This window comes from Lepidochelys kempii, chromosome 22, assembly GCF_965140265.1.
Source record: "Lepidochelys kempii isolate rLepKem1 chromosome 22, rLepKem1.hap2, whole genome shotgun sequence".
NCBI classification, from domain to species: domain Eukaryota; kingdom Metazoa; phylum Chordata; order Testudines; family Cheloniidae; genus Lepidochelys; species Lepidochelys kempii.
Window position 1 is genome coordinate 11,298,594 of NC_133277.1, and position 25,170 is coordinate 11,323,763.

The following is a 25,170-nucleotide window of genomic DNA, read 5'->3' on the forward strand; positions in this document are numbered from 1 at the left end:
TTATTTCATTAACTAAATATTGATTTAGGTGAAATAGCATTAGATGCCTAACTTTGGGCACCCAAATTCAAAAATATTGGCTGTAAGTGCTTTCTCAGAAATTCCTGTCTCCCAGTCTCATCGTTAGACAATGCATCTCAGGAGGCTGCAGAACTGTTGCATGAACCTCTCAGTAATTTTGTATCTCATATAATGATGGCTGGTTGTGCATTCCATTATCAGGACCCTTGACTTGCTCTGGTATATGGCTGATCCATTTATGATACCCATGAATTAAATCTGCTGACTTAAATAGCTGATTAAATCTGCTGATTAAATAGCTAATTGAAAGCATGCATTGCTAATGGATTTCCATGAGCACCTCTTCCAGCTACGTCTTTTTAATGTTAACACGGTGATCCAAACTAGAATCCAGGTTGAGACCAGCCATTTTATCAGGCATTTCTTCCTCAGTTTGAAATCCTGCTGTGATGTTGATAAGTCACAGATTGACAGTTTTACATACCATCAGATTAGTCACACTATAAATATGAGAACACACCATATTGATTCTGTACATAGTACAATGTTGCCAACAAGTCCTGACTTCTATACATTAGTTTCTTTTCCATATGCCAGCTGTTTCTCAAATGCTGAAACATCTCTTTCTTCTGAATTCGACTTTTTTGTTCCTGCATATCCTTCAGTTACGTATTGCATGCTCGGCTTCTGATTGGCAACTGAAAGACAAATGCAAATTTGTCGATGTCTTCGTATAGACTGAGGGGTTTATTTTGATGGAAATTCATTCTTGCTACAACATTACTGATAAATCCAAAAGAGATGGTGTATAGATATTACAGTGACAGGAGCACTATCAATGTCTAAGAGCGATTGAGCTGGAGGATGTAAGCTAATGTAGGTTAATTTGTGGTCAAGAAAATAATTCGTTCTTTCTACTAAAGCTGGTTGAAATACTTTGATTTTTGAAATAAAATCTTTCCCCCCTTTTTTTTTTGACAAAAGTCTGATTTTTCCCCCCTCCCCCCCTCATTTTTCTACCAATTATAGAGCTGATCAAAATTTGTCCAGTGTAAGGTTATGGACATTTTTTATTTTAAAAAGTAAATTTTATTTCAAAAGTGTTTGCAAATTTCCCTCCCTTTTTTGACTCGTCTGACATTTTAGCCATAAAGCTGCATGTGTTTATATAGATTCCAATGGTACAGTAGGAATACGTTTTACACCCAGGTGTCCCACAGAGTTTGAAAATGCAGCCCACAGCTGGCTCTTTCTGTAACTACAGAGTGAGGACAAAGCTGATGAAGTGCAGGTGTTTTTTGCTGATGAAATCCACAAACAAGCAATTTCTGTTAATCTAACAAAGGTACAAGTCCCACCAAATATTACAGGTGTGCGTATTTATTTTTGATAAAAATCTTTCTGTAAGTATTCATAGATCTTGATGCCAGGAGGAGCATTACAATCATCTAGTCTCACTTCCTGCATAACATGAGACAAGGAATCTTATCCAATAATTTCTGCATTGAGCCCATGATTTCTGTTTGAGCTGTAGCATATTCTTTAGAAAGACACCAGTCTTGACTTAAAGACTGCAAGTCATGGGGTATCCACCACTTCCCTAGAGAAGGTGTGCCCCTTAGGTTCACAGCAAGTTGCCAAGGAAGTTCTTGGTGTCTTGAAATTTGGGTAGCCCCTGCTTTGCAGCATTTTGCCACCTGCAATGTTTTGGAAAATCTCCTTGCCCTCCCTTATCTTTCACATCTCGTCACCCCCAATAACTAATAATGAGTTTAGAGGTGAGCATTTGTCATTTATAATATTTGTGAACACGTAACTACCAAAACCAGCCAATAAAAACCAAATAAAGGCAGTGATTTTTAAAGACATTTATGGGAGTTGGGCACCCAGCTCTCTAAATTCCAATAGGATTTGTACAACTAACTGTTAGACTCATTTGAAAATCCCAGTCAAAAGCGTTAAGCATAAATGTAATCTGTAATGGGTTTCCCAGTTATTATGGTGAATGCGAGAGACTGTTAAAGTGGTCATGTATCTGCATTGGGCCTACTAAGAAGATCTGACTAAAATATATGACTGAAGTTTAAGATTTGCAGTTTGCAAATCTTTCCTAAACAATGAGGTTGGCTTGAACCTGGTCTGGCTGAAGTCAGTAGCAAAACTCTGATTTCAATGGGAGCTTCAATGGCCTGAGGTCATGGCGGTAGCTTACCTTGTCCATTGTCTTCATTAGACCTGGATTTGTAACTCTCCAATGTCTGTTCTGAAGTGTCATTTTCTGTGCCGATAACAAATGAAAATAGGAAGTTGCAGCTTTTTTCATACATTTGCCCACCCCTCCATCCCTGCATGACCAAATACTGAACTAGAAGAATATCCAGGGTTAAGAGGGCAATTCAGTCCTCATGTCCATTCAGTAGTTGGACTGCCAAAAAGGAGCTGATTAGAGACAGTCATTGGTGGTAGCTTTTGTGATAAAGACTCTTGTCCATTGAGGTTTGGCCTGAGACCACCAATCATTCCCCTTGGATCCTGAACAGCTATTTGTAATAACTTTCAGTCACCACTGACACAGGCTTGATTTTAACCAATGACCTAGACATGCAAGGATCCCATATCCTGTTACCAGTCCCCTTGACTATCCAGTCCCTCACACCCATCCTAAGACATTACTGGAGATTTAGACATTCCTGGAGATTTAGATTGTGTGATCACTCACCTCTCTTCCAAATCCCGTGTGCTTTTTGCAGCTTCCTCATGAAGAGCAGGACTATGATTAGCATCACAAAAATAAGGACAGCTACCAGGACTGGCAACAAAACACTTGTTTGCCTTTGTCTGATTCCTTCAGAATTAAGATTGGTTTCTATAAAAGAAATATTTTTAATATAGTTAGGTAGTTACTACCTGTGACATTTAGCTAATAAGATGAGGACTGTCTATTAGAGAGATTGCCCGGTGATAGGATAGCAATACTGAGGCCTCTTCATCAGAAATAAAGCAGCGGACAATGTAGATAGTGTGAGATCATTTTTAAGCCTAATGATTAGATTGTTCTTCAATTTTGTGTTTGAGAACATACTGGCCACAAAAGGGGCAAGTTGACAATACTAGAGACTGGTTTCAGGGTCTGAGCCAAAATCCATTGTAGTCTTTTCATTGAGTTTAGTGGTCTTTGGACCAGGATCTTAGAGAAGAAATACATAGGAAACAGCAATGTAAACTTCCCCATCATTGACCTGGAGGAACCAGGACACATTTTCTGCTTGTGTAAAAATGGGAAAAACTCCACTGAAGTCAGTGGACCAGCAGAGAATTTAGCCCAATGCCTCAAGATGCTAACATTGTTTTAGGTCTCCATGGGCCCACCTATGAGATTCTTAGCAAGGGCAGCCCTATAGTGTCCTTCATGGTGGGTTTGGTGATGTAGACACTTAGCTGCTGGGAACCAGGCTGACTTCAGGAAGGCCCATTTCATGTTTAGTATTAACAAGAACTTACTGATGGTGGCATTACAATTCAGAGTTGTTTCTTCATGGTTTGTTGATGGTTCTTCTGTCCCAGAGGTCATATTTAATGTCATTTCAGATCCTGTAGAATGAAAAGGGTTTATCTGATTAGCCCAATCACAGTCACCCAGATTATATAAATTTTGCAGTATTAATTCAACATTTAATGATTTTGAGGAATATATATGGGCCAGGTTCTCAGCTGGTGTAAACTGGGATAGCAACAGTGATTTCAATGGAGCTATGTTGATTTACATGAGTTGATGATCTGGCTCTGTATTCTTTAGGTGGTATTAATTATAAAACTTAGGGTTTCTAGCCTTGCCACAGTGTAGAAGGATCAAACAATTAAGCCTCAAAATAGCTCTAGTAGGTTTGCAAGTGTTGTTTCTGTTTTACGATTGAGGAAACTGAAAAACAGCAAGTTAAGTGAGTTGGCCAACATTACAGTGTGATCCAGTGTTACAAATTAGTTTAGAATTTGAGTTCCTGGCTCCTGCCCCGTGTTCAATTCATTAGATTACCATGTTATTCCATCATTAAGAAATTTACCAGTGGTGATGTTGGAGTTTTGAGTTGATTGTTCATTGCTTATTGCTGGTACATCTGTAACAGATGTTTCTTCTGAGGTGTTCAAAGTTATTTCTGGCTCTGTAGAAATAAAAGTAGAAAATATTTTGACTTCCTTATCCCTTTCAGCAGTCTGATCAGATTCCCAAACTATTGACAGGTCCAACAAAAATTCTGCCTTACTAAGGAAATATTTCAGGACTCTGACAATATGTTTTGTGGAAACTCTTAGCTACAGTTCTAATAAATGCTATTTAAGGCTGGAGTTTTCAAAAGTGCCTTAGGGTCAAACCTTGATGTCCTTACTCAGTTCTTCCTCACTTCTGACTCATGTAAAGTCCCACGGAAGACAAGATATCGTATTCTTTAGCTAATATTAATTATAACAATACTTAGACTTTTCCACCTTCAAAGCACTGTACAACACCCGCTGTAGCTGAGTCTCAAACACCCCCGACAGGCACCTGCATTAATGATCCCCATTTTACAGTATGGGAACCAGAATCAGAGGCTGATGTTTTCTAAATCTTGAGAGCATTTGGATTCCTGGTGGGAACTGGACATGGAAATTCCTGAAGCAGCTTTGAAAAGTCTCAGTGGAGCCTTTAGATGACTCGCCCAAGGTAATGAAATAAGGCAGTGGTAGACCCCGAATTAGGACTGGGGAGTCCCTGCCTCCCAGCCCTGTTCACTAAAGCACAGGGCCACTTGGCTTACAAGGACATTCAGTAGCACACGTACCAATGGTGCCGTTAGCATTCTGAGTGGCTAGTTCACTACTTGTTGCTGGTGCTTCTGTACTAGAAATTTCCTCATTTACTGTTAGTGCTACTTCTGACCCTGCAGAAATGAAAAGAGAAATATTTTCTTTTTCTTATACACAAATAACTATGTACATTCAGACTATAAATTAAACTCACTTTCGTAAAACTAAATTGCTCTATATGCTGCGTCTATCTATGACATTACATGTACAGTGGGAGATTTTCAAAGGCTGGGATTCTTTAAGATGTTTAGATGCCTAACTTCTATGAAATTAATGGGAGTTAGGCAGCTAAATACCTTTGAGGATCTGGGTATTTTACACAAATTGCATTGGTGTAAAAAAAAAAAAAGTTAATTGACTAATTTCCATTTCCAAATCTCTTCCATAAAATGTCTATGCACAACCAGAGAGATCCCTTTAAAGGTTGGAAAGTCTCTCACTGTCAAACAATTCATGTAGTGGTAATGCAGTTCCTCCCACCCTCTTTATATCTGGGGACAATCCTGCTGTTATCACTTGAATAACTTTACAGCTTAAGCCTTAAGGTGTGTTGACATGCTTATTTTCTGTCAGCCTGTGGCACAGTGCCACCTAGTGCCTCCATAGGGATAGGTATTAATAAAATCATAGCATGCATTGATGGAGCTATGACAATCGACACCACCTGAGGACCTGCCCCCACATGTCTCCATGTGTTTGTCTTCACAACAAAGAGAGAAGTAGAGAAGGGCAGTCTTTCTCTATGATGGATGCAATTCTAAAATGCTCACCTGTGTGAAACAACTATTGTGTTTTGTGTTTCAAGGATCTTGTAACAGCTGGAATATAAATTTGTTCTCAGCAGCATTTCCAGCTGCTCTGCATGTGACATTTTAACAAATTGCCTTAATGTCATTAAGAAAAAAAACTTTACTTACAAATAGTTGTGTTGGCTGGTAGTTTCCTCTGCTGGGTAGGTATTGCTGGTAAGCTGGTAGTAGATGGCTTCTCAGGTACAGTGGAAGGAAAGTTTGGTTGGGTGGATCCTAAAGGAATATCCACCAAACAAGACATGAAAATTGGAAGATGTATTTTAGAAATATACCCAATCCAGAAAGATGGAATCCAGATCTGAAATTTCCCAAGCTCCAGAGATATTTGGCTCTAGGTTTTGATATGGGGCCAACTATCCATTTTTTTTTTCAAAATGATATGGAATAAAGAAAAAGTGAATTTAAAATTCTTACCAGTAGAGTGCAGAGGATTTTGAGAGAAGATGGCGTTAATATTTGGATTGGACTCTGTAGCAATCACTGGAAAAGAAGAACCCAATTCTGACCACAATGCAAGTAGCATTCAGTACTATCCCCTAGTATTCTTTTGCAGCCCATATTCTGGGCAAAAGCACTTTACGAATAATTTTATATGATTTATTTCACAATGATGTGGACACATATAAATAATAAAAAATAACATTGGCCAAGCAGTTTGACCATGATATTGAACCTTTCCCCACTAAGCCCCAGATTGCCTTAATTCAGCACTACTCTATAATTTATATTGTTTAATTTACAACAGTAAAAAGTTTTTAAAACGTGGAACCCACCAACAGTCGTCTGAGAAGAAACAACTTCCTGTTGGGTACTTGTTGCTAGAGATATGCTCACAGGTGATGTCTGTATTATAGATTTTGGGGTAGCTTCTGTGGATTCTAATGGAACAACCAAGGTGTTAAAGGGAGAACCTTGATAAATGATATTAATAAAAAACTTTTTTTTGTTAAGTCAGTGGCTTTTTATTATTGTACTTACCCATATAATGCTGAGGATGCTCAGAGGTCCTCGTGCTTATTTCTAACACATTTGGAGCTGAGCCTGTAGTAGTCACTGGAAAACAATCATAATACTTTGAATTTCCCTAGTTTCTTTCATCCGAAGCTCTCCAAGCACTTTACAAGCATTAACTGAATCTAACAGTATGTATGGGTGGTAAATAAGTATCAGGCCCATTTTACAGATGCTTAAACGGAGGTACAAGGAGCAGAAGTCCAGTGGCACCTTCAAGACTAATAGATTGATTTAGGCATAAAGTTTTTACTCATGAAAGCTTATGAGCAAATAAATCTGTTAGTCTTTAAGGTGCCACCGGACTCCTCATTGTTTTGGGGGATACAGACTAACATGGCTACCCCTCTGATACGTAAGGAGCAGAAGTGAATGTTCCAATGTAACATGGGAACCCAGGACTCCCACTGACTTCAATGGGTTCTGGATCAGGTTCACTGTAAGTCAGAGGCAGAAATGGTAGTAGAACCTAGGAATCAAGCTCCAAGTCCCTTCTTTAACCACTGGAGAGTACGGTCTTCCAAAACCAGACACTGAAGAGACCTTGTTCTCTGAATGGTAGACCACACCTTCAGTTATGCATCTATATCTATGAAGAAACATAATAGGGTAATTCAATGTGACCTAGTGGATGGGGGCACTTTTTTAGGACTCAAGAGACCTAGGTTCAAGTCCCAGCTTTATCCCTGGTTTGTTGGGTGACTTTGCTACTCTGTGCCTCAGTTTCCCCATCAGTAAAAGGGGGATGATACTACTGTTATGTGTTGCAACAGGCTTTGAGATCTATTGATGAAAATCACTATACAAGAGAGCAGTATTATTCTTCAAGTTCAAACGTTAAAAAGGAATCACCACCGATCAACCAATGCTTCAATAAAAGCTGTTCTTACTGAAATGTTCAAACTGGAAAGATGCTGTCAGTCTTTCTCCACGGAGGGTTTCATGACGAATGACACAACTGGCTGTTGAATTTCGGTTGTATGCATGGACTATGAGAGTGCTGATTGTGTTGCATTTCTTTCCATCGTTTTCAAACTTGTGTTTGATGTCACCTACGTAACCATTTGAAGAAAACATTTAAGTGCTTTACCGTCAAAAGCAATTTAATGAAAAACCTTCCAGTCACAAATCTGCTTTACTTTTGGTCTGCTAAAGCAACACATGAATGCTGAGCAAAAGTGTTTCCATTGTGTAAATGGATCACAGCAGAGCCCATGCAGAGCAAAGTCATGTTTTTGACAGAATCGCTTAGTTGCAATCTACACCCTACCATGCATGGAAAAAAACCTAGGAGTTCTGTTCTACTTCACTATATCAGAGTTCACTATAAGCATATAAGCAAGTTCCACACTATTATGGGTACTGTGCCCACATGAGCACCTCTGATCTCATGGGTTGTGTGCCCACATGAGCACCTCTGATCTCTCCTGAATGGAATCAGCTGGGTCATAGCCCTATACTGCTAAAGGGCTTTAAGCTCAAGAGATAAGGGCCTATAACTTTAAAACAGGACAAGGATCTGAGTTTTGGTTCTGCAGTCAACTCGGAGATCTGAGTGCAACATTGTCACAACTAGGGTGACCAGACAGCAAATGTGAAAAATCGGGACAGGGGTGGGAGTTAATAGGAGCCCATATAAGAAAAGGACCCCAAAATCTGGACTGTCCCTATAAAACTGGGACATCTGGTCACCCTAGTCACATAGTGAAGTTCCCAGATAGCCCTAGATTTGTTACCATATTCACACAGATTGCAGCTGTTAAATCTGCAAATAAATATATATTATGCATGTGGCCCAATATTTGCACATACACTAACAATCCTTGATACAGCAGTTTTAATTTTTAAAGCACTATATTAATCCTCCCGCCAACGCTGTGATGTTGCTTTCACTATCCTTATTTTATAACAGGGGAAAGAGACACAAAAAGATTAAGTGACTTGCCTAAAGTCATCTAGTAAACTAATGGGACAGCCAGATTGAGGACACAAGCATTCCTGCCCTCCCAATTCCCTCCTCAGCCTATTAGATGATGTTACCTCTTTATTAACAATGCCACGTGGAAAAACAAGGATGTAGTTAATGATGACAAGGAATAAATGACTAAATTCTAAATGTGTGTGCTAAATCAGTTCTTTTCAAATTTTTCTTCGTGGCACAATAATCTCTAATGGCCAGGATGGACTCTAGGCACCAGCAAAGCAAGCACATGCTTGGAACAGCACAATTCCAGAGGCGGCATTTCGGCCATCTTCTTTTTTTTTTGTTTTGCTTGGGGCGGCAAAAAACCTAGAGCCGGCCCTGCTAATGGCATGTTCTACTGCAGGCATTAAGGTCTTGAAATCAATTCACAGTATCTGTCAATTGATAAGACAAATGATCATTAATACTTTTAGCCTAGAATCTCTTCCTAGAACTAGCCTTCTCTCTGTTAACTCTGGTAATATTTAGACTTTTCAGTCAGAGAAATTCCTTGGTTCTAGCCTTCTTTAAAGAAGGAGATAAAATTTATCACCCAACAAAATTAAAATTTTTCCATTCAAAACTATAATCCATTTAATTTGCATGTACTGCAAACAGATGAGAGAATTCATCATCACTCTTTAATATCAAAGCCTGCATCATAAAACTCTATTCAGGTATCAAACAAAAAAGCCTGGAACAATATGGATCCTTAGTTACACAACTACATTACTAGATGTCCATGTGACTTAAGGTCAAAGGGCACATTGCATCAGGAATAAAATGCTCCAGCTTGGGGCTGCACCCCTATTACATAAAGATCCAAACTGCCAAGAGAGCAGGTAGGTAAGCAGCAGTTTTTAAATTCTCCAGGCCTCAGTATTGCATGCACAATTGCATAATCAGACTAACAAACTAAGCAAGGCACACTGAAATAATGCAGCAGTTTATACAAGACATAGAAGACCTCTCTGGGTTGCATGGTGTAATATTGTCCATATAATCTACATCTTTATTACTTTCTAGATAGACTGCACAACTCTGAATCCCCCAAGCTTCCTTTAAAATAGGGAACTCTGAAAATATGTCTTTTACCAAGACTACAGGTGAAGACTTGCAAGCTTTGCTTCATGACCCAAAATACAAGTTTCACTTCATGATCCAAAACAGCAAGTAAAGTAAGAGAGGAAACCATTCACACCTATTCTTTCTGATCTATCCCCCACATGCTCAGAGTGACCTGCATTTCCTCTTAAGTGTATTGCTGCTCCTGCTAGCAAGGCAGTTATTATTAGATCACAATATTTAGAATGGTTGTTTAAACTGCACCGGTAGCTCCTTACTCTCCCTTTAGATGCCTGTGCTCAGAGCTCTACTGGGGAAGATGGATCTTCATTAACTGACATTGGGAGGCATCTGGTGGGTTGAGTGCCAGGAACCAGGATCTGAGTTCCAATGTTGGCTTTTATGGGCTTGCTGTTTGGGCTTGAGCAAGTCACTCAAGGACAAATAGTGCAACCTTCAGTAAGCAAGGGAACTACTGGCATGGGTAAGTGCTATATTCAGTGTGAAAAAGGGATTTAGAATGTGGCTCTTAACCTGTGTGTTCCTCAGCTCCTGCACATAGAAAATGGGGTTAGTCACAGAGGCAGATTAAGGATTAACTACTATGTCTGTGCTGTGAAAATTGAGCCACTGTTAGCTGTCCTGAGTCAACCCCCTCCCTTTAAAAAGAGGGCTCCCCAGAATTTAGCACTTGTATCCAGTTCTCAGGCCTCCTATCCCCAGGTGCTGAGACCTTTCCAAACGGGACCAATGCTGGTTCAGGGTATTTGTACAGAACATTAATGGCTGATAAAAATATTCCAACAAATGCACGCCACTCAGTGGCCATTTAAAACTCACCATAGACTTCCAGCCCATTATTTAGCAGCCATGTAATCTGAGGAGGGGGCTTACTTCCCTGGGTTAAGCAGCTCAGCACAATCTTTTCTTCTTTGCCATTGGTTCTAATATCTGATATTTCCAACAGTGGCTTGGAGGGAGCAGCTGTAACAAAGGGACACATGGTGAGATAGGCTCTTGCAGTCTTGTGCAATCAGTTTTATGATTGGTTGCATGTACTTCACCCTATATTATTATTTCTTTCAATTAAGGGTGCACCTTGAGGCCCCAGCCAGGATCAGGGCTCCCTGTTGCTTGGCACGATACAGATGCATATGAAGATGTAGCCCCTCTCCCAAAAAACTGGATATGTCTGCCTGATTCCTTCCCTGGCCCCATCACTGGTTAGAGCAGCATAGAGGCTGTCCTAACTTGCACCACCTGGCAACAGTTTCCAAGAGATTGTTCCCCAGCTGAGCATAGCCAGAGCACAGTGTGTTGTGACAACACCTCTATCTCCCCCAGACATTCCCTTTTCCGGGGATGAAGTGTAGCAGGGATGGTGCTATGCTGTCTCTGTACTCACTGGAAACATCTCCACACTCGAACCTCCCCAGCAAAGAGGCGAGGGCCAGATTCCATCCTGCACTGCCCAGGGATAGAGAGGGGGCAGAGAATTTGGCCTACCATCCACACTGAGCTGCATTTAGGGTACTTTATTTACTCACTGTACTTCAGACTTTAAAACTAATACTCTAGGCTCCCTATCCCTATCTTAGTGTTGACTTTCTCTGTTGGCCACTGTCATTCCCAGCTTCCCATTCAGTTCTGCAGCTCTAGCCTATGATGGAACGTAGGCTGCTCCACACAGCAGCTTTGCAGTCAATCACAGTATTAAGTAGGAGAAATCAGTGCCCCACTATTTTGTGAAGCACAAAGGCATTCTGGCAAGCTAGTTGAAGGGCCCAGAAAGCTTAAGAAGCACCAATCTCTTCTAATCAAGTAATGCAGTTATCTGTGAACCCCCAAAAGGAAGTATGTTTTCACACAACGCACAGTCAATCTGTGGTACTCTTTGCCAGAGGATGTTGTGAAGGCCAAGCCCTGGCTGGGATGATTTAATTGGGGATCGCTCCTGCTTTGAGCAGGGGATTGGACTAGATGACCTCCTGAGGTCCCTTCCAACCCCGATATTCTATGATTCTATGAAGGCTATAACAAGGTTAAAAAAAAGAACTAGATAAGTTCATGGAGGATAGGTCCATCAATGGCTATTAGCCAGGATGGGCAAGGATGGTGTCCCTAGCCTCTGTTTGCCAGAATCTGGGAATAGGCGACAGGGGATGGATCACTTGATGTTTACCTGTTCTGTTGATTCCCTCTGGGGCACATGGCATTGGCCACTGTTGGAAGACAGGATACTGGGCTAGATGGACCTTTGGTCTGACCCAGTATGGCCATTCTTATGTTCTTATATAAAGCAACAAAAAATAGCATTGAACTATGATTTGGCTAACAAACTAGAAAATGGGTTTCTATAACTATTTATGTTTGCAGAATCAAATTACATAACCACAATAGGGAATAACACTTACACTCATTCACTATCTTAGGAAAGTGACCTTGTTTAGATTTTGACTGAGTCCCTCAGAATAGGGCCTCACTTATGCCAATTGGTTATCAACTCCAGTGTTGTGAACACAACAGAAGAAAAACAATACAAAGCTAGATCACAAGGTAATTCGGTTGATTACTTACATACCAATTTACCAAAGTCCCCTTCCCAATGAATGGATCTATAGTAGTCAACGCTTATTTAATCTTTTTATTATTGACCTCGGCACAGAAAGTGGGAGTGTGCTAATAAAGTTTGCAGATGATACAAAGCTGGGAGGTATTGCCAATTTAGAGAAGGACTGGGATATCATACAGGAGGATCTGGATGACCTTGTAAACAGGAGTAATAGGATGAAATTTACTAGTGAGAAGCGTAAGGTCATGCATTTAGGGATTAATAACAAGAATTTTAGTTATAAGCTGAGGATGCATCAATTAGAAGTAATGGAGGAGGAGAAGGACCTTGAAGTATTGGTTGACCACAGGATGACTATGAGCCGCCAATGTGATGTGGCTGTGAGAAAAGCTCATGCGGTCTTGGGATGGATCAAGCGAGGTATTTCCAGTAGAGATAAGGAGGTGTTAGTACTGTTATACAAGACACTGGTGAGACCTCATCTGGAATACCGTGTGCAGTTCTGGTCTCCCATGTTTAAGAAGGATAATTCAAACTGGAACAGGTACACAGAAGGGCTACAAGGATGATCTGTGGAATGGAAAACCTGTCTTATGAAGGGAGACTCAAGGAGCTTGGCTTGTTTAGCCTAACCAAAAGAAGGCTGAGGGGAGATATGATTGCTCTCTATAAATATATCAGAGGGATAAATACCAGGGAGGGAGAGGAATTATTTAAGCTCACTACCAATGTGGACACAAGAACAAATGGATATAAACTGGCCATCGGGAAGTTTAGACTTGAAATTAGACAAAGGTTTCTAACCATCAGAGGACTGAAGTTCTCGAACAGCCTTCCAAGGGAAGCAGTGGTGGCAAAAGACCTATCTGGCTTCAAGATTAAACTCGATAAGTTTATGGAGGAGATGGTATGATGGGAGAACATGATTTTGGCAATTAATTGATCTTTAACTATTCATGGTAAATAAGCCCAATGGCCTGTGATGAGATGTTAGATGGGGTGGGATCTGAGTTACTACAGAGAATTCTTTCCTGGATATCTGGCTGGTGAATCTTGCCCACATGCTCAGGGTTCAGCTGATCTCCATATTTGGGGTCGGGAAGGAATTTTCCTCCAGGGCAGACTGGAAGAGGCCCTGGGGGTTTTTCGCCTTCCTCTGTAGCATGGGGCACGGGTCACTTGCTGGAGGATTCTTTGCACCTTCAAGTTTTTAAACCATGATTTGAGGATTTCAATAGCTCAGACATAGGTGAGAGGTTTCTTGCAGGAGTGGGTGGGTGAGATTCTGTGGCCTGCATTGTGCAGGAGGTCAGACTAGATGATCATAATGGTCCCTTCTGACCTTAGTATCTATGAATCTATTACAAAATAAGGACACACATTGCAACTCTCTGACCATCTTTAAAGCACGTGGGAACATATACACTTCTTGACTAGTTAGGTGTCCAGTTTCAGTAAGTGGTAAATTGACCGTTTTGCATTGTGACCCAAAAGAAAGTCTGTGTGTTGCTTATCACCAGATCTTTGCTCAGCTGTTAGCTTTCAGCTCAAATATCTCCACAGCAGGAGTTGACCATGTATAAATAGGTGGAGCAAAGGATGGACGTGACTATAGTCTTTTCCTGGTGTGCTAGGGGGTAACCTGAGTTGCTGGAAAATAGAAAGAGATAGGTGACATTGAAGAGGATTCCCAGGTGGCCAGCCTAGGAACTCAGTTCTTCCTCCTTCCAGATGTCTTTGGCTTTCAGGGAGCGATGTGCTGAAGGAGACAGGCTGTTTTATCCTATTTTTGCTGGGTGGTCCAACTTTGTCGCTCTTCTTGGAGGTTCTGGGTGTGGCTCAATCAGATGGTGACCCATACTTCTCAAGATTCTAAATGTCCAACCAAAATGAAAGTTGTCCTCTCTCACCATTCAATCAGAGAATGATATGTCAGCTGAATTCTTCCAGTGGACTTGAATTTTCTAGTCTCTTTGTGTAATACATGTGGTCACTCCAGCTTATCTGAAATAAGTTAGGTCATAACTGTTGGTGCAAACATTTTGGGACATACCTTGAGCACCAGCTGGTTTTACCAACTTATAAACCAAATCACTTTTCATGGGCCCCTTTGCGGTGTATGCCTTGGCCTTCTTTGCAGTTATGCTTACACAGGTAGGAGTTTCTCTATCAACACTTTGCTAGTTGCTGAAATGTTCAGTTTAAGGTTCATATAATGTATACAGAGTCCCTCCATAGTCTTTGATGCTTTTCAAACTTCTTTTAACAGCCCGTTATAGAATACAATGTCACTTCAAGAACTGTTGTTCTTCAACAGGCTGGTAGACCTGTGTAAATCTTCTGTTTTTGTTCTTTTTAACAAGAATGGTAGAACCTTGGTATGTTTGCTGAGCTGAGTCTTTGCATTATGAATCAAATAGTTACATTTCTGGTTATTCCTCTCTGTGGTCAAATGTCCTTATAAACATACTATTTGATTTCAGTTCCTTTTATTCACTGCCTCTTTTAGCACAAGCATATTTCACTGACTTGTTAGCATAAGCAGGTTTGATTGCAAGCATTAGCCTGACTTCCTCAGTTTATCACTTAAAGTAAAAACAAATCAATATGAGCACAGTCCCTTGCTTTCCTAAAAGCATTGCCCATGAGGTAAACCCTGTCATTAAAGTTGATAATATTTTGCCCAATACTGTACTACTTATAGCTGACTTCTCTCTTATACACATTTGAATAATAAAATTAGATTCCATTAAGTTCCCTAATTGACAGCTCTATTTGGCATATTATATAATATCTTCACTTTTGATATGCATTTAATGTTTAACTCATTGACAGACAAGGAACAGGGGAGCTCTTGTTAGCAGTACCAGCAGTACGCTCTTGTGAAAGGTTGCCGCAACTCTGCATTTCCTCAGCCTGTTGAAGAAATCTAGCTGTTAGACATTGGGTTTTTATTCTCTTAGCCCTCTGTTCTATCATTTCTAAAAGGTCTTGATACCTGGGCAATTCTTGAATAGTAATAACTCATAACTTTGAGGCCTTAGTTACTACAACACAGCCTCTTAAACATATCATTACAAAAGAATACAGTAAAATGGGATAGCCTTCATTCAGGAAAAAAAAGCATAGGAGGAGGTTGGATTTTCTTAGAAACCTATGCAAATTTAGCTTCTCTAATGGAACTCACCTAAGACAGTAACATTCACTTTCTTGGTTTTGACTGGTACGTCATAGTAGAAGCATGTGTATGTGCCTTCATCCTGTACTGTTACATTAGACAGGCTGATAGATAATTTATATTTTGAATAATGGATAAGTTTGTATCTCTGATCTTTTAAACCTGTAAGTGAAAAAAGAATGGCATAGTAAGTGCATTGGTCCATACGAGCGACATGGGTAACCAAAGTGATAAAAGGAGAGATTGGCTTTGTTCATCAGGTGTGAATGACCTTCTTTTTCATTCATTTGTTCTCAGTGTTTAATGAACAATTCTAGTGCTAATCATTCCTAGCTGGATCTGAGAAATAGAGATATATCAATAAATTAAAAATGCATATGAGGGGGAAGGGAGGTCATAACATTTCCTGTGTGTTTCAAAGCTCAGAAAGAAGTTTGGTTTGAGAGGCAGGTGGGTCTTGTGGGTAAAACATTCTTCTTGCACTCAGGAAACTACAGTTCATCCCCTGGCTCTGCCAAGGATTTCCTGTGTGACTTTATGCAAATCTCTTTGCCTCAGTTTCCCATCTGTCAAATGGGGCTAATGTTAATCATTTATATTACAGTAGTACTTAGAGGCCCCCAACCTAGACTGGGGCCTTATTGTACTACGTGCTGTATAGACATGCAGTAGGAGATGTCTCTGCTCCAATGAGTTTAAAGTTTAAAGAGATGACAGACAGTTTAAAGGGTGGAAGGGTAAACAGAGGCACAGAGAGATGAAGTGCTTTGCCCAAGGCCAGGCAGCAGGCAGAACTAGGAATAGAGCCAGGCTAGTGCACCATCCACTGAACCACCTGGCCTCCTCTTAGACTTCCTTGCCTCACAGGGGAGGGTTGTGAGACTAAATTGATTGATGTTGGTTTGTGGGGGCTCTCAAGATACTAATGGAATTTGGGTCCCGAGGCAGGGAAATGTCAGCAAATGTTTGGAGGATTATGAAGTGGCAACATGGAAGGGGCTGTACCATGATCCAGTGCACGTTAGGACTCCAGATCGTGGGGTTCTATTCCCCTCTCAGAGACAGACTCACTGTGTTACTTTATGCACCATCTCATGGTGACGGGCCTGTTTCCCCATCTGCAAAAGGGGGGTGGAATTATGTAATGCGCCACGTCCATAAATCTTGAAGCATTAATGAGTTGTCTGATCCTGGTTTTGCCTAATTAGTTGCCCTTTAATGAGACACCTTCCTGGAATATCCAGATCTCTCAGCAGATTAATCTCTTTGGGCTTTCAGGACACTCCTTCCCTCTTTCCCCCGTGTGACCCATGGGAATCTTGGGATTGAGTCCAGCAGGTCACATCAGCTATCCCGCCGGCGACTCATGGGAGGGACACAAAGGTGGGCACCAGCTAAAGGGGGGCACGTGACTCCTCTCCGTCCCCCAGCCTGGACCCCCGCGCTGTCCCTGTCCCCTCCCCATCCCATATTACGTGCAGCTGGGGCGGCTCTGTCCTCCCGCTGCACAGGATGCCAATTTCAGGCCAAAAGAGGCCAGCCCCATGTACCGCCCCCAGCCCTTCCACGCAGCTGTGTCTCCTGGGGTCTGTACGGCCGCTGGGCAGCCCCACGCCGGGAGTTCCTCTGGCGTGGCTGCACTGGTCGTGCCCCCAGCCCTGTCCTCTGGCACGGCTGTACAGACCCCAGGAGACCCAGCTGCGTGGAAAGGCTGGGATGCCGGAGGAGCTGCTGCCGTGGGGCTGCCGGGTAGCCCCACGTTCTGCTCCTTTCACCGCTGCGGTTGCTGCTGAACGTGCCCCCACCCCCAGTGGTCTGGGGAGGGGCATGTGACCCTTCCCCCCCCGCCCCTCCCCGGCCTCGCCTTTGCTCACCGCAATCACAACACAGAAAGTAACAGCCTGCCTTTAAAGTGAACTGAAATTGAGGAAATGGGTCATCCATTGGGAGAGACTAAAGGACCTCAGAAACTTCTTTTTTTAGTTGAGGCTTTTTAAGGCTTTAAAAATATTTAGGCGAGTGATGGACTCACAGGTGATTAAATTTCTGGAAAGAACTAAACATGAGAAAAAAAATTTCAAATCACTGTTGTGTGTAAGCTAGATGGTTCGTCATGTTTAATTTTTCACCATATGGAATAAGAAAATGATTTGTTAAGCTGTGTGTCTCATTGCTTCTTTGAGCAGAGGCTTATGATGATAGGACTGAGAATGCAAATGCCCACATAGGGCATAAAATTTGTTTCTCCACTAACATGGAAAATAAAAGCTAAAATACTGGTGCTTTAGACTTATCAATTACTTTGCAAACACTAATCCTCATGTTTAATATCACTTCAATATTATACGCCCGGAAAGGAGATTATCACATGCCTTTGCAGAGGAATAGACTGTGGGTCAAATCCTCAGCTGGTGCAATATCCCTAGGTGCTGGAGCAAGGGATAGTGCCACACTCCCTGGCTTGAAGTGGTTTCCATCAGATGCAGGGTTTACAGTTTGGTTCAATGGCTTTCAGCACCCCCACAATACAGATTGTTCCAGCACCCCTGGCAATATCAGTGTAGTTTCACGTACTTCAATGAAGTCATGCAGATTGACACCAGCTGAAGATCTGGGTTTATAGACTCTTTGTATGATCTTCCATCCTAACCTACTATTATACCTCTTTGAGATTGGTCAATTGAATTGGACAAAATTTTCAAAAGCATATACGTGATTTCGGAGCTGGGCAAATAATAATAATAGTATAATATAATATCAATATTTAAAAAGTTCACCATGTATTCCATTTGGAAATGTTTGCAAAATTTACTGAGTAAATTATCTGGCAAATGAATTTGTCAGATTATTTATTCAATAAATTTAGCAGTTATCCACTCAGCAATCATATCAATGATGATTTTAGCTGAAATTCTCAAAGGTACCCATTAGGTGTGGGGTACTCAGTTCATGCTGAATTTCAACGGGAGTTGGGTGCCGGATTCCCTTTGAAAAATCCCAGTAGTTTTTAGTGCACCTAAGAGTGATCAGGGTCCGCTATGCTATGCTCTGTACAAATAAGTAAGACACAGACAGTCGCTGCCCCACAGAGCTCACAATCTAGGAGTGACAAGATAGAATTAGGGGATGGACAGGTGTGGGGTGGAAGACAAGGTAGCAGTAAACATGGATGTGTTTGCATCAGTTAGCAGTCTCCATGGTTATAGCACTCACCAGCTTCTTATCAAAACAGTTACTTTTTTAATAAGTTAAAAAACAATGTGGATTCTAAGCAAGGAACACGTTGAACCTTCTTTCTCAGCTAGATAAGACACAATCTATAGCACGCGTAGGTCCTTTCAGTCGGTGGTGGGTTTTTGAGCTGGGATGATGGTGTTAGTGGTAAATACAGTTTATTGCTTGAGGCTCCATTTACAAACCACTCTGGTGGGGTTTCCATTTAATCAACTTCCTGTAGGAAAGAGACTGAATGTACAAGAGCTCTAAGTGGGCCTGTAGGTGAGTCAGATCTTACAGTAGGTGGGAGATAGGAAAGACCACCGGTGACTGACCCCTCTCCTATCAAATGGAAAGTAACCTGGAAGCAGGTTTTGACACTTACCTCGGTCGCTCTTTAGAAAAATGAGAAACCCCCGAGGGTCTGACCACGTGAAGACAGATTCATGGTCTCCAGTAAAATCACATTGTAGGCTTAAATCCTGCCCCTCCTCCACAGTTACACTTTCAGTGTGAACCTCTTGAAAATCCCCTGCCAGAGAAAAACAGTTGTGACATTTGATGTGAGGCAAACTGAGAGCATTCTGCACAGTGCAATACACCAGCCTGCTGCTTTTTTGAAAAAGGGTTGTCTGCAAGGGGAAATTTACCAGCATAACTCTACTGGTATAATTGTACATTTATACCAATAAAACTCCCCATTTAGACGCACTTGTTCTAGAATAGGAGTTATACTGGTAAATTTCCCCTTGTGGACAAGCCCCGAGAGTGAATCTCATGCCAACAAGAGGCGCTGGCTTGACAGATCTAGGGACTGAACTCCTCTATCCCCAGAACAGGGACAGGATGGACAATGGCATCTCATGCTTCCCTGTTTGTGAATGTGCCATTCTATTTAATGTAGGTATCTCTATGGTCTTCATCTGCCATAGGTATCTCTGCACCTCACAGTTATTAGTGTATTTATCCTCTCAGCATCACTCTAAGGCAGGGGAGTGCTATTATCCCCATTTTGAAGGTAGGACACTAAGGCACAAAGACACTCAGGTCCAGATTCAAAGGTATTTAGGCATCTAAGTTCCATTTAAATCAATTTCCTAAATACCTTTGAGGATCTTGGCCTCAATGTCTGTGGAAGAACTCAGAACCGAACTGAAGTCTCCAGAGTCTTAGCCTGCAGCCATAATCCCACAGACGTCTTTCCACAGCCCACAGACGTCTTTCCACAGCCCTCTATGGATTAGAAGAGGGTTCAGTGTTATGACCTGTTTGCTCTTTGGAAGCTCTGCTGAGACTCCCAACCCTTGTAGGGGGGTTTTGTGATATTGCGCACCTGCCCACCACAACGGGACCCCTCAATTTATTTTACACACGCCATCGAAGAGCCAGAAATAGGTGGATTCAATGAATACATGTTTCATGCATTTAAACACACAGTGGTTTTTAGTCACCAGCCTGGGCCAGATCTGAGCAAATGACTCAGAGCTCAAAGCACTGTCTTGCAATTACCCATCGTTGTGCCCGATTTTCAGAAATGGTGAGCTCTCCCAACTCCCGTTTAAATTAACAGTAATTGTGGGTGCTCAGCATCTTTGAAAAATCAACCCTTTTATATTCAAATGTCTAGATCTTCAGTTGCAGTAAATTGGTACGGCGCTCCATTAAAGTCAGGATCTGGCCTAACATATGTAACTGAAAAGAAATTCCATTCTCCTGGCTCATTTTACAGTGAAGCAATAACATACGTTCCTCTTCCCAGCCAGAATTGACCATGCTGAGATATATACTGCACTTTGTGAACATGTTTTATGGCCTTAAATGTTTTTTGGCGTCCTCCAAACAAACATGCGTTGGAGAAATTGCGAACAGCAGTAACTGTGTCAGAGCTAAGTAAATAGGCAGTTAAGGGAATTTGTTTTTCAATCAGTTTTTTTTTAAAGTAGCTGCCTACAGCAAATTGCTTGCCAGAGTGTGGGAGTGCTGGACCTTTGGGGCAATAAGTCTGCCTTGGTTGCACAAATAGGAAGCACTTTATTTTCTTAAAAGAACCAAAAATGGCAATGTTAGGTTCTTTGCTACTAAAGTCAACAGGAGGTTTTTTACTGACTTCAGTGACAGCAGGATTGGGCTGGCTGTAGGGAATGTGGTAGACATGCAGGTCTGTAGCCACGTCCCCCTCCATGTCCTTACTCATCTCCCACCCCGGGAGTGGCAGAGAGAAATGGTTAGCAGTGTAGCTGGGAGCTCCCATGGAAGGCAAACTTCATCCCCAGGGTAGGTCACTGTAAATTGAGCTGGATGCACACCCAAGGCTTCAGTTGTTTGTATCAATGTGGCCCTCACTGTCTGATCTATAGGGTCCATGAAGCTGCAGGACTAACTCTCATGGTACTTGAGTATTTTGCTGTCTACCTGGGCCAGAACCAGGAAGCACAGAGGGTGTCCTTTTGCATGAAGGAGTGACTCATCCAATACAAACCAATTGGTCATAAAAAGATACCGTGGGGCTGATTCTTCTCGTGCTTACATTATTCTACCCCAGTGAAATTCCATTGACTTCAGTGGAGTTACTCCTGATTCTCACCCAGTGTAAGTGAGGGGAGACCTGTGGTTATGCTCTAGTTCAAGCACAGCTACTGGACTTGAAGCCATAATAAATTCAGGGAAGTCCTATGACCTCTGTGCAGGAGGTCAGACTAGATGATCACAGTGGTCCCTTGTGGCCATAGAATCCATATATTGGGATGCGTTCGTAAATTCTAATTCTTTCTGATTCAGTGGTCAACCCATTATTCAGCACCATAATGACACGCTGGCAAATCGTTCAATTCATGTCATTCAACAGATGTGATTTTTTGCTGCCGAATTTATATACCTAATTATAATGACCAGGGCTGTTTTATGGATGCCTTTGTAGGAGACAAGCAGATAGTGACAACCATGAATATGTTGTGCTTTCAGTTAGCCATTTTAACACCTCTTCAGGGCACACAGACCAAAATTACCCCAATGAAAGTGACTTGAGAAATTATGATTGAGGAAGAAGTTGATTTGGTTGGTGTTTCTCCCATAGAAGATACTTTGGCGGCAGTCTGTGTTCTATTTAAGTGGCTCAGCCATATATTTGTTTACAGGGGATACCATTTCCATCTCCCAGTGTTAAATAGTTTTTGAAACAAAAAAGGGTCCATTATATGAGGGAAATAATAATAAGTTAGTTTTTCAGGTTTCATGGCACTTAGAAATGATTGCCACAGACCCAGTGGCAAAAGAAGACATTCCTCTTGTGAGCCCTCCGGAGTTCCATCTATGAAGAAGTGCGTTATCGGGTTCATCTTGTTAGTGTAGCTGAGGTAGCCTTGTCTGTGGTTTTCCACAGGGCCTTTCTGCATCTTTACTATTTCCTGTCACTAACATTGGCGTGGAGGGGTCTGTCAGATCACACTCTTTGAAGTGAGAGAAACCAGACTCTAAATAGGAAAGCATGTTTAAAAAAATAGACTAAAGCCCAGAACTGAACACACACAGACTTTCCATCTGAGGCAGTGGGATGTTCACCGGCCATGACTCATGGGCCGCATTTCCCTCCCTGTCTGGGGTCAATGTTGCCCTGTTCCCACAGCACAGCGGTTCTAAAGCCATTGTAGCTGGTCACAAAATGGTCATCCTAATATAGGGAGATATTCATCTTGCCCCACTCCCTATGGACAGTGTAGGGGATACAGTCAGGGTTATCTCTGTGCTCCATTGATCCCCAGTTGCTCTAATGACCCCATTGAGCCATTGGTACCTGGAGGAAATTAGAGCCACCTCTAGGCTGTGCTGAATTATTCCATGGGAGCAACCCAGTGCATAGCCACCTCAGGATTGCAGGGAGGAGTGGAGATTTGGCCAGCTTCCCTTCCTCGAGTTGTCCCAAGTGCTTCTCAACCACAGATGAGGACTGAGGCCTGTCTCTAAACTGAAGTGAACAATGGTATTGTTTGGGTTTTCAGATGACTGGGCATTGCAGATCATTCACATTCTGCACAGTATCTCCTCAGAGCATTACTTTGAGTAACCAGCGACCAGATCACGTCTCCTCCATCTCCATGAATGGGGCGAGGAGGACAGAAACCCCAGGGGCATAATGGAGAGAGCATTGTTCTCTCTTCACCCAGCCCCATGGAAACTCATTTGGATCTGCAGGTGGAAGAAAGTGGGACTGGTGGGGGGAAGGTAATGGTCATGTCTGCATGTTGTTCCGTCATCCTCTCCCATTTGCTGAGCCTGTGGAATATCTCAGCCTGTGTTAATGCTGCCTGAGGCAGTGTTATCTTAGTCGCGTCCACCTCTGAATGCCTGAACCCTTCTTTTCGGGTGGGCGTTCTTAATGCACTGGCTGGTGGGGAGTCCCTGACAACCCTTCCCCATCAGAATTGCGCCATGTTCCATAGAAGTGTTGGGAATCAAGTTACCTTATTAAAGTAAAATCTATAGGCACATTGGGACCAAATTTCACAACAGCTCCAGTGCTAGGGTAATGTGAATTAATTCAGGCACCGTGAAATACCCTTCATTCCCGTCCTTCTCCCAACCCTCACGCAAACACACTCAGCCCTGGCTCAGAATTGCCTATATTTATTGATGTAAAATTTGTTGATTACTTTTGAAGATGGCAAGGGGTGACTCTGGTAGCCAGTTTCAATGGCTCATCACTTCAGCCACCTGGGCCTTGGCAGCTACGCCGTTGGGAAGCCCAGTGTATATCCCTAGGCCAGCTCCCTGGCTGCAAGCTGGCCACAAGCGCTGTCTCCATGACCACCCTGTTTCCCAGTTCCATGGAACAACACAGAGAGTGTGAGCTGTAGTACAATCCATTACTCCTCCTGGGGAAAACTGGAGAGCACGAGGTAGCAGGACTGGGATGAATGGAGCAGTTCACATCTCTCAGAGCTATTGTCATAGGCTGTCTGCAGACTCGTACAGAGATCACTGCAGAGGTTTACACTCAGTTCATGTTTTCAGCATTATCTTTACAACCATCAGACTAGAAATATCATTAACAAAGAAATGAACGGTGAGATTCTGGAGAGCAATTCTGCAGCAAGGAGTGAATTTTGTGGCAAATTTAATGACTGCAGAATACATGGGGCCCTGCCTATGACTGGTTTGATTATATAGTAGAACCTCGCTAATTTACACTGATATCTGAGAAGCTTATGGTATGCACAACAGGATTTTTGCAAATTAGAGTACAGTGGTTGGCCCCAAAAGATGGTCAATTGCCTCAGATAATAACTTAATACTATGATCTCAGGGTTCACTGTATTCCCAGGGTATTCCTTAGAGTAAGTATATGGAACACTGTAAATACCAAAATAACCATATCAATTTAATTTAAGATTAAAATGACCAGTTTTAAAGGTGATCACTTAGTTAACAAACACAAGCAATAATGATATACCCCATCCCAGGGATGATGTAATGTAAAGTGTATTTTGTCTATTTTCTTTAATCTGGACTCAGATTCACAATACACTGGTATAGTAGTATATTTTGCACTATTATCAAAGTCTCAGGAAATGAGACCTTACTGCAATTTCTTCTCTTAAATCTTTGTCAAGAAGTGGGGAGAGACTATCCTTTTGGGGTTCTTACTGCAGGCAGTGCAAAAATCATGCAAGGATCAGGAATGGAAGCTGTAAGTGTCCTTCAGTGTGAATTATTGACTTGCATGGCCTTTGTTTGTTTAAATCTGGTCATTATTTGACATGTTCACAGGCAATCCTTGCACACATGATGATGCGTGTGAGTGATGAGGTGCAGGTTAGCAACATATGTAAACAGGGCTACATCCTGTAGCAGGAATAATAATACTGAGCATTTATATAGTGTTCTCTGTTTTCAAAGCACTCTCTAAACATTAACAAGGCTAGGTTACCTTTACAGCACACCTGCAAGGTAGCTGCCATTAGCCCTATTTTACAGATGGGCAAATGGAGGTAGAGAGATGTAAGTCATGTAAGGCTATTTTGTGAGTCAGGATCAGAACCAGGATGAGAATCCAGCAGTTCCTGGCTCTCTGTCCTCTACACTGTGTTTCCAAGGCTTATAAGGCAAATGATTGTCCTTGGGTTTAACAGTTAATTGGAACTGAGTGGCCCTTAGGTGGCAGAAGATCCTGCTGAAAAGCTTGGTGGTAATAGTGCAATGCAGTTAATAATAAAAAGCATTCTGGCGTGTGGTGCAGTGAAGTTCTATAAACAAAATAATTCCGTTTAAGAGCTTTTAAGACAGGCAGTTAAACGATGTCACTTACCTTGCAGTGGTAACAAAGCCACGATACAGAGCACGGCGGTGAAAGTCATGTTGTGGGATGTAAGCGTAGCCCGTCTCTGTCTGTTATGCTGCACGAACTTCCTCTTCACTTTAGAAGTGCAGATTTGCAGTGGGTTCCTTTTCAACGGGGTGGGAGTGGGGTTATCATGACTTCATCAGTGCTGAG

General features: G+C 42.0%; 1 protein-coding gene across 1 annotated transcript; it reads right to left on the reverse strand.

Annotated features, from left to right (window-relative positions):
* Window positions 1-311: 311 nt before the first annotated feature.
* CRTAM (cytotoxic and regulatory T cell molecule) lies at window positions 312-25,170 on the reverse strand. Its single transcript, XM_073320935.1, has 15 exons — window positions 24,985-25,170; window positions 19,069-19,215; window positions 15,477-15,629; window positions 10,558-10,701; window positions 7,580-7,741; window positions 6,657-6,731; window positions 6,452-6,556; window positions 6,093-6,158; window positions 5,784-5,891; window positions 4,842-4,940; window positions 4,083-4,181; window positions 3,523-3,612; window positions 2,741-2,887; window positions 2,234-2,299; window positions 312-719 (listed from the first exon to the last, which is right to left on the reverse strand). The coding sequence occupies exons 1-15, from the start codon at window positions 25,031-25,033 to the stop codon at window positions 589-591; spliced, it is 1,641 nt and encodes a 546-aa protein (XP_073177036.1). The 5' UTR covers window positions 25,034-25,170; the 3' UTR covers window positions 312-588.